Source organism: Chelonia mydas, chromosome 16, assembly GCF_015237465.2.
Source record: "Chelonia mydas isolate rCheMyd1 chromosome 16, rCheMyd1.pri.v2, whole genome shotgun sequence".
Lineage (NCBI taxonomy): Eukaryota > Metazoa > Chordata > Testudines > Cheloniidae > Chelonia > Chelonia mydas.
In genome coordinates this window covers 7,112,294-7,128,656 of record NC_057857.1, presented here as the reverse complement: position 1 = coordinate 7,128,656, position 16,363 = coordinate 7,112,294, and the positions used below count along the sequence as shown (strand labels likewise).

General features: G+C 45.8%; 1 protein-coding gene across 14 annotated transcripts in view; it reads right to left on the bottom strand.

The window, feature by feature from the left end:
• Positions 1 to 16,363, bottom strand: part of CACNA1B (calcium voltage-gated channel subunit alpha1 B) — a 466,872-nt gene that overhangs the window by 187,053 nt on the left and 263,456 nt on the right. For 12 of the 14 annotated variants that reach the window (XM_043530418.1, XM_043530423.1, XM_043530432.1 and 9 more), the window contains exons 8-11: positions 13,316 to 13,431; positions 3,119 to 3,175; positions 2,288 to 2,359; positions 473 to 562 (exon numbers count right to left, since the gene is read on the bottom strand). In XM_043530418.1, coding sequence (XP_043386353.1) covers positions 473 to 562; positions 2,288 to 2,359; positions 3,119 to 3,175; positions 13,316 to 13,431 — 335 coding nt within the window. The remainder of the gene's footprint in view (positions 1 to 472; positions 563 to 2,287; positions 2,360 to 3,118; positions 3,176 to 13,315; positions 13,432 to 16,363) is intronic. The other 2 variants (XM_043530426.1, XM_043530429.1) reach the window with 1 other exon arrangement.

Here is a 16,363-nt window from a genome sequence, read left to right as displayed (position 1 = left end):
AGAATACAAGCCATTCTTTAAAGAAGTCAGCCATGTGTTCATCAGGGAACACTGTTCATTTATGAGCTTGGATCTTTGTCCATTCCCTCGCCTCCCCACAAGAGATGAGGCTAGAGAACACTTTAAGGCCCAGCCTAACATAGCGGGTGGTATATGCATGAAGGAGCATTTCCCAAAAAGGAGACCCAGAGTGATTGTGCCTGATGCAGGAATGACTCCTCCAAGGGCTCTGTAACGGCAAGGACTGGGATTGCATCTGGCTCTCAAGCAGGAGTGCAAAAGTGTGGAGGAGCGCTCCTGGCTCCTCTCCCACTCCCTTGCACACTGGTTAAGGACCAGATGCTGAAATGTCCATGGGTTCTAGCAATTAAGTGCCATCTGTTGAAACAAAGGAATAGCTCAGAGGAGTGTGACACGAAAGCACTTTGCCCGAGTTCTTAACACCGTCAGAGAAAGCAGGGCCAGTACTCACCAACGGAGCAAATGTCTGTGAAATGGTCCTCCCCCTCTTCAGCATGAATCAGGTCATTTTTGCTCTTCTTTATTGTAGCTCTTTTCAACACTGCATGCAAATTTAAAAAATAAAAAGCACTATAAACATTGTGTAGTCAATCCTCTCTCCACCGCTCACTCTCCGAGGCCTGTATTTCCTTCCCAATGCCAGCTAAAAGCTGCCATATACGGATAAGCCATAGCAAATGGATCAACCTACAGCTTTGTACTGTGGCCTCTGCTTGCTTTGATGCCCGGGTCATTATTTATTTAACCTGCTAAATCTTGAAAGTTTGCCAGGCAGGACTTCTGTTCACCCATGTCTCAATGCAACTGAAGTGGAAAGGCAGCAGGAAAGACAAATATCTGGTAGCTTCTTAGAGCTCAGAGGCAGGGCATGCCACCATTGTTCATGCACAGCTACTGGAGTGATATTTAGATGAAACAAAGGCATGTGCAGAAGAGAGATTTGGCTTGGTTAATTGAGCCATGAGGAGATATGGGATAGTTGTGCTATTGTCTGTTAACATATTCACATTCTACCGCATGCACCATTAAAACGTCAGCATTCACTCTATTCCAGTAGAGAAAGTTTGCCACTGTATGTTGCCCTAAGCACAGGAAATACCACGGGTAAGCAGATAATATCCCATGGTGAATGTCTTTTTAATGACACCCACTCTGCAATACCTTCCATCTGGGGACGTCAAAACTCTTTGAAAACATAAGCCTGACCCAGCAACCCCTTTTGTGAGGTAGGTAAATATCACTATCCCTGTTTTACCGATGGAGAAACTGCGGCACGGAAAGATTACCTGATTTGCCCCAGGCCATTGAACATGTCAGTGGCAAAGCGGAATTGCTGCCTCGCAAACCCGGCTCTGAGCCTTAGACCACCTGCCTTGGAACCTTGCAAACTATCAGAAAATATGTTGATACCGTTTTGATAAAAGTTTAAAAACCATATAATGATTAAGCACCATTTGATACCAGCAGTAAGACACTCCATGGTGTGGTGATACAAACTGTCCACTAGAGACCTATAGGAAATCTGCTATGTCAGAACTGTCTTGAGGATAATTGGGGTTTAGGGTAATGTGAACAGGGGATCCTTATCCTACACCAGCTGCATGGCTATGATTGAATAATGGGTGCACCACCTCCTCAGCATCAAAATCCTTCTTATAAATGATTACATAGTTAGTTCACTTTAGAGATGGGCTCACAGCAACCCCCCCAGATTCACAAGTATCCGAACTTTGGAGGGTGAAGGGTTCTAATCGGAACTGGGATCTGGATCCAATTTTTGCATATACCGACTTTATAACAGGCTGAACATAAATCCTAGACACCAACAGGCCCCAGCTTTGGGGCATTAAATATCTGGGTCTGAATGCTGTGACCTAAGTCCATCTCTGTTTTATTTATAGAACTCCCACCTTGTAAAGCTATTCCTCCAAACCAGGTGCTCATTACAATGAGGCACCAACAGCACTGGCTCCCGCCAAGCACCGTGCAAAACTTCCCTCCCACCCCAAAGCTCTGCCAAAGCACCTCCAACCTGACCTGCCCTACCCCCTGCTTTTCCACTCCTGGGCCTCTCCTGCGTGCAGATCACCAACCACTCCAAAGCACGCTAGATTTTGTGATCCTTTCGAATGGTGGACCAGTGGCCATGGAGGATTCAGACAAACCTTGTTCCTAGTGACCTATGGTACTCAGGATCTGAGGCCACGAGCAAAAAGCATCACCCCACTGTGCCACCTAACCCCCTGTTGATTTGCAATCCACTCACTGTTGTAGCTGCTGCCGCCAGTCTCCGCCGGTGCTGTGCCTTGCTGAACTGGCCCTTCGGAGGCGGCCCTCCCTGACAGTGAATGGGAGGAGAAACAAAAAAAGAGAAGGGGAGGGACGGGGAGGGAAGGGAAAAGGAGGAGACACAGGAGGACGAAAGATGGTCAGAAAAGGGAGAGGGAAGAGTCTTTAACTGAACGTTCACTGTCTGTAACATCCTAAGAGCTTGATGTCAGAGGCAGGGGGAAAACACTCTCCATAGTCTCACGGCACCTGTTTTGGAAATCGTACTCCCTTGAGTTCTCCTGCTAACATGAGGCCCCTATGAGTCGTGAGATTAGATAAGATCACCACACCCTGCTATGTCTTACTGCTTAAAAGTAACAGGGGTCTTAGTCTCTTTGTCAAATCCTTTTGAAAACCGTGATTTAGAGCCCTGCCTTTATTTATTTTGCTGGCATCCACACTGCAGCTTTCCCCTCGAGGCTACAAGTAGACACATCCCTCCATGCAACCCAGAGGCTGGTAGGGGGCCCTGTGCACACCAGACCCCCACAATTACACTGGGAGTCTGGCATATCCCAGGGGTGGCACCCCATCCCAGAAAGACGTGTCTCATAGCTGCTGATTGTCCACCTGAAACTTTGAAGAAGTCCTACACAGGAAGAGGGAATTTTAGCTGTCTTTGCTCCAAGGCTGGGATCGGAATTTTCAGCTGCATGCAAAGATATGGTGCTTGTACCCGCTAGGTCACAGTGAAAACCACATCTGCAAATGGCATATAAACCTCTCCTCTATTGCAAGAGGAAAAGTACAAGGCAAAACAACCTACCGTCCAGAGGGGACTTCTCTTCAGCATTCTTGTCTTCTTCTGCCAGCATCACCTCCTCTGCAAAAAGGGAAAAAGCAGCGCTCAACCCTGGATCAGTTGCATTGTCATCGTAAAGCTCCCTGACTGGGAGGCAGTGGGCGTGGACGTTTGCCACAGCCTCAGCTCACCATACCACCCAACTAGACTGAGACTTTAGACTCAGCATTGAATAAGGGGCAGCACCGAGAGTCATAATTACTCCCTTGTGCCCTTCTTGCTCCAAGGAAGAAAACAAGTTATTAAAACCTTAGAAAGGTTGCAGCTTGCTTCTCTCCTCTCACCGAGCCACCTCCTCAGACAAGTAAGACGGCAGAGCATTGGCTTTGCCCACACCTCTCTGCCCAGTCCCCACCCACTTGCTTGCAGTGGAGAGTATCTGGAGAGCAATTGTTGCCATCCACTCCAACCTGGACCCAAGATCTGCATAGGCGTAAGCATATATTGTAGTACCATCGTACCAGCAGTGAAAGAGGCCGTATGCCATTACCATGTCTCAGACACTCACTCATCAATGCCAGGACTTAAGGCAATTATGCACTGATCTGCAACTCATCTGTGTGAAATCATGGCTCCACTGAAGACGCTGGCAAAACTCCAATGGATTTCAGTGGGGTCAGGATTTCATCCACTGTGTCAACACAGTTAAAACTACACATGAAATACACATAATACACATGAAAAAACTTGGTATACATTTTTTGTTTTCCATGTTTATATGAACTGTCTCCAAAATTGGCAGAGTTGATGATGCTTTCCAGTAATGTATGAACTTAGTATTGACTGAAGCCAAAGCATGGAACCAGTTGGGCTTTTACTTACTAGAGTCGGGCAAATTCCATCCACATGAAACTACACTATGCAGTATTCTACAGCAACAATCCAAAAGGCCAGGGCTTGTATAAATAGTTCTACAGTGTTTTGGCTTATTACCGTACAATACTGAATTGTCAGAGGGTTTTTTAAAGAAGGGACTGGCGAACCTCACAAGACTTTGGCATTTTAAATGGTAATTTTCTTTACATTCTTAAGCATAACTGTGCACTTGGATTTAATAAAGTATCTGATAGAGTATCTCACAAAATCCTACTTGAAAAGACAATTTAAATCATCTTAGATTTGGCTAAAGAAACAGACGAAACAGCAAAGAACCTATTACTTGAGGGAGCTATCTAGAGAGATACTAGAGAGATGGATGTTAACAACAGTCTTAAAATATCTTTATTAATTATACGGAAGAGGTAGTGAATGCTGCTAAACTAATGAAAAGACACAAAATTGAAAGGAGAAATAATACAAAGGGTCAGAGAGATTAGAAATATGAGCAGAAAAGAGCAAAATGAGATTCAACTGGGGAAAATGCAGATTAATGCATCTGAGTGCAAAGTAATTAGAGACATTCAGTCAGCGGGAGGGAGAACTCCAGGAAGCAGAGGTGCTGACGGAGACTGGAAGGTGATCGCAAAGAGCAAATGATAGATGAGTCTGCAGTTTTACAAGGTACCCAATGAGTCCAATATAATTGGGCGCATATGTAAAGGCATCACGTGACAGGACAGGGAAGTAGAAAGTGCCTTTCTAGATGGCTCAGGTGTGACTCCACCTGGAATATCACTGGACACCTCAGTATCCAAAAGATACGTACAAGTTGAAGGTAGTTCAGAGAAGAGCTGCGGGAATGTTTAGGAATGGGGTGGGGAGGGAGAAGAAGACAAGAGTTAAATATGGCTAAGTGACAACTCAAAGGGAATATGATGTATCTGAAATAGGAGGAAGAGGAATAATTTAACTCTGTAGAAAGGGGTACTAAATGCGGGGTACTGGGATAAATTAAGGAAAGAAGTGGTCTGTGACTGTGAGGTCCCGTAGGCTGTGGAATAGTCTCCCAAGGGAAGTAATGGAACCCTTGTCACTTTGTCCAGTTTACCTTTAAATGAGCCAAGGAGTAGTAAACGTACAATATAGAACGATCTTCTTTTGGCAGGACGATGGACTGCATGCCCCAATAATGCAGGTCTTTATCTGTAGCTTCTTCAAGCCTTATTCCACCCAGCTAGATACATTACGTTACAGTGAAAACTAAAATCCAACAGCCTGGCTTAGATTTGAGTGTAAACTTCATGTTTGCAACTGAAGCAAAGACTATGAAGAAATGATACAAAGAGGTGTGCCCCGGTGTTTGTGAGATTTGCCGCCAGCTGGCTCTGCTGAAGGAGCACAATCGTTTAGAACCTGAAGTTGATAAACGAGAGACTGGAATGCATTATGCTGTGGACTACCTGACATGCTGGCCAAGGTGAGTGCTGCAAAGAGTGAAACTCGGGGGTATGTCATGCAGACACCATTAGACTCAATAGGCTAAATTCAGACCTGGCATAAGTACATGGAACTCTGTGGAGATGCGTGTGCTTATGCCAGGTCTGATTTAGGCCAAGAATGGTGAACTCATTGCTATTATGAGGAACTTTATTTTTAACGTAATCTTATTACAGACTCTATTAGTTTATTAAAAAGAAAAGGCATCCTTGTGGCATCTTGGAGACTAACAAATGTGTTAGTCTCTAAGGTGCCACAAGTCCTCCTTTTCTTTTTGCGAATACAGACTAACACGGCTGCTACTCTGAAACGTGTTATTAGTTTATTAAAAGTCCTCAGAAAAACAACTTTTTTTGAATGGAAGCCCCATGTACATTCTACACTGGATTTCTATCAGAGCAGGAACAAAATAAATTTCTATTTGCTCTTTTCAGAAACAAGTGACTGATTAGAGGGGGAGAAGTCTTACTTCCCACTTTTTGACTGGCCTCATGTTTAGTGAGCTCACAAGTCAGATCTTCTCAAGACTATTCACCCTCCTGTGGACATCACTTGAAGAGCAGTCCTAAGTCTCAAGTCTTTCGGGTTTGTGAACATGGGACCACGTTGAGCAGTGACGAGGTATTGATGCAACATGATGTACTAACATCACAGTGTCATGGATCATGTGTGTCCCCACATCAGACAAACTAACAAAAGAGTCAACCCTAATCAGGACGGTCAGGGTCCAGCAGTCATAAGGATAGAGGCCGGTAGGACGTTGGGAGTTATGTGATGTGACAACTTAGTACAGACGTGTTTCACCTATATCACATGCTCTCTCTTTCAGAACAGCACCGTAAATCAGATGGCTCCTTCCTCTGTCCTCCTCACAGCACACAGACCCTGAGTTGCTTCCCAAACACAACCGCTGCCCAGGGTTTGGCTTTACTAGTAACAAAATACAACACCACAAAGTGAACCTCACCCAAAGCATCCACCCCAAACTTGCTTCTCCTTAGAATTTCCCTCCAGGTCCTCCTCTGTCCCAGCTCCCAAAAGTTCCCTCTCTAGATGGATACTCCCATCTGCCTAATATCTTGGGCAGAGTTAAAGAGCAGCACCTTCCACGACACACTGGAGGAACTTCAGCAACTTTACACAGGTTTTTTAACTTGCTGAATGAGCAGGTCAGTGGAGGAGGCCTGGTACCCTGTGACTAGTATCTTTTACTATGACTTCCTCAGCATTGACTTCGCTAAGGAAGTGGCGTTTGGTAAGAGAACTGTGTTTGTGGGTCTAGGGCTGTAAAACAAAGCAATCCACAGAAATTGCAAGCAGAGCAAATACTAACCCAGGAACCTATCCTTGCAACAAAGCCCGTTGCCAGCTCTGTCCACATATCTATTCAGGGGACATCATCATAGGGCCTAATCCCATCAGCCACACTATCAGAGGCTCGTTCACCTGCACATCTACCAATGTGATATATGCCATCATGTGCCAGCAATGCCCCTCTGCCATGTACATTGGCCAAACTGGACAGTCTCTATGTAAAAGAATAAATGGACACAAATCAGATGTCAAGAATTATAACATTCAAAAACCAGTCACAGAACACTTCAATCTCTCTGGTCACTCAATTACAGACCTAAAAGTGGCAATTCTTCAACAAAAAAACCTTCAAAAACAGACTCCAACAAGAGACTGCTGAATTGGAATTAATTTGCAAACTGGACACCATTAATTTAGGCTTGAATAAAGACTGGGAGTGGATGGGTCATTACACAAAGTAAAACTATTTCCCCATGTTTATCCCCCCCTTACTGTTTCTCACACGTTCTTGTCAACTGCTGGAAATGGCCCACCTTGATTATCACTACAAAAGGTTTTTTTTCTCTCCTGCTGGTAGTAGCTCACCTTACCTGATCACTCTCGTTACAGTGTGTACGGTAACACCCATTGTTTCATGTTCTCTGTGTATATAAAATCTCCCCACTGTATTTTCCACTGCATGCATCCGATTAAGTGAGCTGTAGCTCACGAAAGCTTATGCTCAAATAAATTTGTTAGTCTCTAAGGTGCCACAAATCCTCCTTTTCTTTTTGTGTTGCTTTAGCGATTCTCATGAAATATAACATTTGAAAGAAAATTGATAGAGGATGGGAGGCAGGTGATAATTCTAAATCAGACAGAATAACTGACAAGGAGCAAGGCTTATATTAGCAACCACTGCCCACTAAGAACATGGGGGTAGGGAACTCTCTACACTTAACTATCATAGTGATAGCTGCCTTCAAGATTAGACCTATTGCTACTAATTAAGTGTTGAGAATATGCTTGGACCTGTACATGACACAAAATAAAGACAGCCCTTTCCCTAAAGAGCTTGCAAGCTAGCAAGCCAGACACCACAACAGAGAGACCACTGCTGCTTCTCCAATCTCTGGCATGTAGAGAAAGGACCATGAGCACCCAGGAAAAGGCTGGATTATTGGAATTAAAGATGCAATGGAAATACAAGGCAGAAAAATCAAGTTAAGTCACTGGGGCTAGTAAATATGAAAGACAAAAATGCATCTATAAGGAGAACCCCACTAAACTTTCATCTGGGCCCATCACATGTCCCATGAATGAGCTCCCTCCCGCTGAATCTCTGGCATGGCTTTGCCTCTCTAATTAATCCAGGCTTCTAGTCTCAGCTGTGTGAGGGGATTGCTGTCTCTGTGCCTCTTCCACAAAGGCTACATCCCGATGCTCTTAAAAGCGCACAATGCCGGAGCATGACACTCACGCTACAACGAGCTGGAAGAGAAAGGTTAACTGAAACGTCCCAAAGATCACTTATTCCAGGGGAAAAGAAATGCACAGGATCGGGCAGTGAAGGGCTATGGCTAGGAGATGGACTTGAAAGGAATTAAAATGCAAGAAGCAGCTTGATTCACTCTGAATTGTAAGACTTTCAGTCTCCAAAGCAAAAACATTTTCAAATGATGCATGTCCTTGTAAGATAAGAGGGATGGCTTCAAAAGACTATTTGGGGACTTAGGAATGCTTTTCTCTTTCCAGAGGGACGTTCTAGCTCTCAGCTCCCTCAGAAATGCAACATGAAAGCCTAACAGTTGCTACAGCTTTGAGGAGTTTAATGAAGAAAGCAGCAGTGGCAAGATCATTTTCACGGATTAAATCGGTGTCTCCTCAGTGCTCTTCTCCTTTATTCCCCTAAAGGGCACCGTTTCACATAAACTCCTTGCCACCTTCCCTTGGAGCCAAAGGGAAAATACCCTTCCCCAGCAGAGAGTGAGTGGCTGAAGGTTCCCAATACAACAGCAGCTTTCCCTGGTTTCCAGCTAGGTATCCCTTGGCGGTGAATTCGCTGAGGAAGTGGTGTTTGGTAAGAGAACTGCGTTTGTGGGTCTAGGGCTGTAAAACAACGCAATCCACAGACACTACGCATCAGGAGCTGGCTACGTTTCAACAGTGGGTAGGGATTACCCTTCTGCAGAGTTTATTAAAAAAATCCCACGGACTTCCTTCTTTAGTCTGTGCAGTCTTTAAATCAAATTAAAGGTGTCTCTTTCTAACAGATATGCTCAACCAGAAGTTACGGGCTTGAGGCAGGAGTTACAGGGTAAAGTTCTGTGGTCTGGGTTATGCAGGAGGTCAGACTAGTTGATCCCAATGTTCCCTTCTGACCTTAAAAATCTATGAATCTATAAAAATTCTCCTTGCATCCCAGTTTTACACCAGTGTATCTTTGCTAACCCGAACAGAGTCACACCACATTTAGACCAACGTGAAAGCAGAATCAGACCCTATATGTTGGCTTCCTTCTCTCATGTCCACCTCCAGGCCCTTCTTCCATAATGCCCCATTATCTATGGAACACCCACCTGAAATGTGTCTGCCTAACGACCATCCTCTCCTTATCCACATCCCCCCTAAACCTCCTAAAAACTCATATTTGCTGGGTTGCCTACGCAAAGCAAGTTCATACATTAAAAATATAAATTTGCCCCTGGAAAACTGCAAGGGAGCCATCAAGACATGCACATGGTGGAATGAGTAACCCCCAAGGTCTTATTCTTGTGCCCACCTCCTCCTCTCCTCTCGCCTCCCTCCGTGGCTTGCGATTCTCACTTGGACCGCCTGTGAATGTAGGCTATAAGCTTTTGGGGGCAAAGCCACTTCCTCGATAACAACCCCTCTCTGTTGAGGGCATCGGCCCGCAGAGTGTTAATATGGTCTGCAGCAGTCCTTATGGGGGTCCTTTTGCAGTCTTCAGTGCTACCAGGTGTCCAAAGGATGGTGACAGTAAAAAGCCACCAGCCTCATCCACAGCTGAGCAGGAGTCTGCATCTCCTCCTTGGCCACGGTGATCCACACACGCGTAACCTCCAGCCTTGATTAATGCACCTCATTGTATCTCAGAATGGAGCCCCATACCCTGGGAAAGCGCCAACTGGTACAAAATGCTGCAGCCCATCTGCTTAACAACTTGGGGTAGCACAGGTACATCACCCCAGTGCTCTGCTCTCTGAACTGGTTTCCGCAATGAAAACAGATTCCAGTTTAAGGACTCTGCCCTGATATTCACAGCCTTCCAGGGGACTGGTCCTAGCCACCTGATGTTTCACTGGAGCGTTGAAACTATCAGCCAGTTTCGGGAGACTCATGGGGCCAGGAAACAGAACTCTGACAGAGTCAGGAATCGGGGCCGGCAGCAAAGCCAGTCTCCTGGCAACCTAATGAGTGCAGCTGTAGTAGGCTACCTGATTGACAACGTCACCTGATTGATTGAAAGAATCAGCAAACCAGATCCTATGCGTAGCAGCAGTTCAGTGATTGCTCAAAGCGCGTGCCCACAGCTGTGATAGACCCTGCTCCTGCCCTGTCCCCAGCCCTGATCCTGCCTGGCCTCACACTAAGAACCCCCATCTTGAACCTCAGCTCCAGTTCCTGTCTTCTGACTCTGGCTCTGACCATTGGCCCTGGTACCAAGCCTCTGACTCTGATTCCCTGGCTACCATCTCCTGCTCTAACCACTAGCCATGACTCCCGTGCCAACCCCGAGGCACAACCGCCCACATCCCTGTCACAGACAGACAGGAGCTGAATTTAGACTGTTGGGCTCCCCAAGAGATGAGAGTGATCACACCCCATTTAGAGCCAAATGCAGGACTCCTGTCTGGCCTAGTCTTCCCGCAACAAACTCTTCTCTCCCAAACACTCTCCCAAACCTGCACTCCGAGCTGAGATGCAGTTTCCAGACTAGCTCCTCTATTCCCGTCACTCACAGCTTCCTCAAACAAATTCCGATGAGCTAAAATGTTCAGTGCTTGGTCTCAGCCCCAAGGTAAGCTCTTCTGGGAAGTTTAAGTAAAATTGGCTGTCTTCAAGCTTGGAAGCACTAAAAATACCAAAACCACTCTTCTAATTAAATTCCAGCTGAAATATTAAACAAGCCCTGCAAATGCTAATAACACTGTTTCGGGGGGGGAAGGGGGGGAAGAAATCAATTCAAGCTTTAAGAAAATGGGTGTAATTTATTTTTAAGTCATGCACATTTAAATCCAGTGCTTTCTATTTCTTTCCCTACCCTTTTGTTTAAAAAGCATTTAAGTACTCCCTCAATTAAGGCTTCCTGTATTAAGTATGCCTCATGCAAGCAGTCCCATATTAAGGATGTCATCACTAAGCACACCTTTGTTTCAGATGCCTCAACTAGATAGGCCTCTGCCAAAGTTATAAACTCCTCCATTAAAGCAGCCTCAGGTAAGTCCATTTCTGCATCCATTAAAGGTATATTGCTTTGGTGATTTACCAGCAGTGAGCTGTCTCTAAGGTCTTTTAGTAATGCCAGGATTCTTACTTCTGCATTCCTTAAAGTAGCCATGTGGGTTGGTTGGTCCAGGACTCCCCAGAATGGGTTTCTCTCACCTTCTCTCACCTTGCCAGAAGCAGCTTGTTCTGGCAAAATTCCCATTGACTTCACTGGGGCCAAGATTTCAAGACCTGACTTTTGAGCGCTTGATTTCTCAGCTTTAGCACAGCCCCCTATGTTACTTTTTGCATTTAATGATTTCCCAACCTAGCTCACTCTTTTTTTTTTGTTTTCCTGCTGCATGAAACTTCCTTCAGGCTGCACTGTATTGCATTGCTATTGTATTTCCAACAATGCCTCTGGAGGAGTGTTTTATTATTCCCTGATTCAGCTACTTCCTTTAAGCTTTGCAGTTCTAAATGTCATTAGATAAAATGGAAAAGATAGGCATTTCATAGCATTTGTACCACATGCTCACGCAACATTTGGGGGCAAAGTGACACAGCAGCCAGACATTCCCACGGAGTGGTACCGCAGTGGCGTGCAAATTTAAGGGAGGAGATTTCTCTGCATGTTTTGCAACTTACGCACCTCAATTTTCAAACAGCCACTTCCAGTAATAGCTGGCACTTGCATAGTTCCTTTCAGCAGAACATGTCAAAGCTCTTTCACCAGTCAGAATAAAACCAGGCCACACCCTTGCAAGAACAGTGTTGTTATCTTCATTTGACTGATGGGGTAACCGAGGGTACCTCTACACTGGAGCTGGAGGTATAGCTTCTAGTTGGGGTAGACATACCTGCGATAGCTTTGATTGAGCTATCATACTAAGTATAGCCATGTAGCCAGAGTGGCAGGATGGGCTTGCCACCCAGAGTACCTACGTAGGATCTTAGATAGGACAGCACTCAGGGTGGCTAGCCTGAGCCACGGCTTGTGCTGCCAAGGGCACACTGCTATGGATCCACACTGCTATTTAGCATGCTGGATCCATCAAAGCTAGCGCACATATTTTTATCTGAGCTGGAAATTACACCTCCGGCTACAGCGTAGACACATCCTGTGGCTCAGAGAGACCACATAGTCACGAGGGCCCCTAAGGCAAGGCAGCAAGAGACGGGATTAGAACTGAGGCATCCTCTCCTCTAGCTACTAGATAAACCTTTAATTAATTTGAATTTGAAGTAGCATAAAGTTGTAAACAAATGGAGGGACAATTTATAAATAGAAAGCAATGTGAATGGTTCCTTTCTCGAATGCTAAGGAACCACAGAATTAAAAGGGAGATAAAGTGTGGTTAACTAATTGAGGGTAGTTCCAGCTGAGCAGTTACATTCAATGAAGCTTGGTCAATACAACTGGCTTTTGATTGCCACTCTACAGAGAACTGTGTGAAATACCGGGTTCCTGTGACCATACAAACTGTGACTGCTTCTTCCTCCTACTTAACATTTCAAAGCTTCAGCCTTTCCTCTCTGACCAGACTGTCAAAATTCTTGTCCAGGCCACGGCCATCTTCTGCCTTGACTACTGCAAGCTCCTCTTCGAATCCCAGCAAATGTGAATGCCTCCGAGGAATTCACAGAGGGGCAGGGCAATCCATGGATGGGTTTGCAGAAGGGGTAAAAGCCATCCAAAAAATAAAGGAAAAGAAATGAAGCCACTGGAGATACACAAGGTCATTTTTTTTCAAATCGAGGCACCTAGGCTGCGCACGGTAAAGCACGGACACAGAAGTTACAGGCATGAACAAAGAGGCAGGTATGGGCACAGAATGAGTCACTGCAAGCACTTGTCCATTTTGCACGTGCAACTGTTTGTTTTGAGCACACAGATATCTGTTTGCAGAAGCATATTTTGTGGGTACAACTTAGGGAGCTGGGAGGACAGTGCGCCCTGCAGCATCAGTCAGGGTTTCATGCTATTTAAAAGGGGGAGAGGCCTAATTTTTCAACACAAGGTTGTTTCCTTAGCATCACAAGGTGGCCGCAGTCACAGCACACACAAGTTGAGACAAAGCAGGAGGAGGGCTCTCTCCTTACCTGCCTTGAAGATCCACTCCAAGTACCCGTTCAGCTCTCGTTCGATCTGCTGCTGCCTACGGAGCTTCAGGAAGGCCCGGCGGTTCTCTACCCTCTCACGCTCTTTGGCGAACTCGCTGCAGAGAGACAGAGAATGTGGATCACACAAGGTTCAAGACAGCTTAACAACTCCTCCTTTCTCCTTCAAATTTACTTTTAAAACTTTCCATTGCCAGGATGCCTACAAAACACTTGTCAATAGTTAGGCAGCAGGTGTACGGACAAATATTGTCCCTTTGTTTCCTTTTGCTTCCCTATCTGTCTGTCTCCACCTGTCGTCTCAGGGCTTATACTCTGATTGTAAGCTTTTTGTTCTCTGTTTGCCTAGGCCAATGGGGTCCAGTTCAAGGCTGAGGCTCTGAGGCACTACCACAATACTAAATAACTAAAACAACAATAATACTGCTGCTACTCATAACAACACTACGTAATAAGGTGCATGTAAACAAAAACCTCGGCTCTTCCCAGAAACACAACTTACTAAAGGTCAAAATATTATCCCACAGCGGAGGTGCCTGTAGGACTCGTACCGTCGTAAAGCACGCTGAACGTGGATTAGAATTCAGAATGGGGAGTTTTAGCTCATCGCTGAACTTTCACAGGGCTAGGTGGAGGTTCACACATGCAAGTCAAAGTTGAATCAAGAGTGCGGGTGGGCACTTGGCAGTTATGGTCAAACATCTCACACAACCCTAGGCTGAGGATCCGGGAAGTCCCATTAGCTGCTAAAATTACATGGAAACCCATAGTCAAAAATGGAACTATAAAGAGGAGTGTGCCAGAAATCACCCGGAACACAGAGTCATCTAATGGATCCCCCAGCCAATGGGGCAATCTCTTACACATTATATTCTAGTCTGTGTTTAAATCGCCCTAGCGATGGTGTACCCACCACTTCCCTCGTGAGGCTATTCTGCAGCCTAACACACATCACTGTTAGAAGCTTTTCCTGATATTCTTCTGATGTTCCTTTTGCTCAGTTTCAATTCACTGGCTCCCAGGAACACAGCTTTGAATTACCCTGGCCAGTCCCTCTCTCATTTTGTGGCTGATTCTGATCTCACCTGGGGGTAAATCAGGAGTGACTACACTGAAGCCAATGGAGTTTACACTTGGGTAAAAGTGGTATGAGGGAGATCAGGATTGGACCTTTGGTGTTCACACCTTCCAAGTATTTACAGATGATCCTCTTATCCTCCAGTTAGCCATCATTGAGCCAAGCTTGGCCAGTCCCTGCAGCCTTCCAGTTAATTTTTGTTGTTCTTTTCTAGATTCCCATTCAAAGCATCCAGCCCTGTTATCCAAACATGCTCTTTGGTTAACAGCAAGGGTGGGGGTAGGGGATTAAAGGTGCCTGAGGCAGCTTCATGATTTTCATTTCATCTGTCAAAGCTGACACTTTAGCTTAGTCGGGAGGGATTGTTTGACTGGTTTTGAAGGGACTGCAGTGAGAGCTTGATTCACAGCACAGCGCGACTGGCTAGCAGCTGATACTTGCCATCACATACGCCGTTATTCTGCTCTTCAGTCTCAATCTTATGACTCTCCTCTCCCCTCCCACATCCAACAGCACAACTCATGACCCCATTCTTTGGGTGGAGGAGCAGCAGTGTCACTCCCGGTCTCAAGTGCCTGCCTTGGTATTCGGTGGGTGTCTAGCTTGCGATTCGCAAACCTACACGTGTCGGCAGGGATACTGATTTCCCTCTCTGTCTTTTTTTAATGTTCTCCTTTCTGGTTCAGCACCCATCGGCCCAGGCCGTGGGACCTCCAGTCAGTTTTGATTTCTTTCAGAGAGAGGAGGGATGAGATCTGACAGTGCCGGGGCAGTGACAGGACTCCTTTAAAACTGCCATGCCTGGAGGCACAGCTGGGCTATGATTACTGCTATACAGTGTTGTTTCACTGCAAATTATGCAGGGCTAGATTGTGCCAGATAAGCACAGCCCTGAGTAGGAGGTGATTGGTGCTGCAGTGCCCCAGGCAGAGTGTCCTGAAGGACTGTGCTTACCCTGTCCAAGATTTAGAGCAGTGGGAGGCACAAAAACAGGGCCAAAGTCTCCCCTGACCCGCTTCTGGGCTAGGTGCGCTGCAGTGGGCCTGGACAGAGCAGTCTTTGAGTTCTCCTGAGTGCAGGGACTGTGAATGTTCTTGGCTCTTGAGCAATGTACCTAAAATGTGGGGAGAGGTCCCTTACACGTGCACATCCCCCCCCCCCTCCCCCAGTCACAATCTGGGCCCAGGGAAAAGTAAATCCTAGCTGGGGTTAAATACGCTCTTGGCTATTGACTAGTGGATTTAGATCCTGCAGTGAATGAGGCAGAAAGGCCCAAGACTGTAATACTGTGGCTCCTAACCAGGCTCACTGACACCCTGCTTGTAAGATGCAAGGTTAGATCCTGTGACAGGCTCCAGCCAACACTGACTAGCAGAGGAAGTTGCATGTAATCAACTATCATAGATACAGTCCCTGGAGACATGTCATTACAGTGACCTCTGCCAGGTACAGCCACAAATGGAATAGGTTTAATCCTAAAGTTATATACTGTAGCACTGCCACATGCAAGAGCAAGGCTGTATTCCAGGCCAGGTCTCTTGTTCTCCAATGGTGGCTGAGTCTGGATAAGCTGTGGAGGAAGGAGCACGTCAATTCACTGCTCATTGACTCTCTGGTATGATTAAGGAGCTGCCACCCAAGCCACCTGGACTGCAGACAAGGGCGCTTTGGGGAAGGGTTTTCCTGGTGGTGACATGTAGATGCCTCGTGGAAACACAGGACTATCCCCGTGCATCTGCTCACAGTGGGGGAGATTATTTTTTCCCTCCATTAAAATTTTCAACATACACACACACTTTCTTAAACACTTTTCTTTCTTTTTGTGGGGAAGTGGGGACAACAATGAAAACCAACAAATTCTCAAGTTTTCCAGTTTTGGGGTTTTCAGCAACTGCCCCCCCCCACACACACACATACACAAAATGGTCACAAATTTCTATTAAATCCATTTA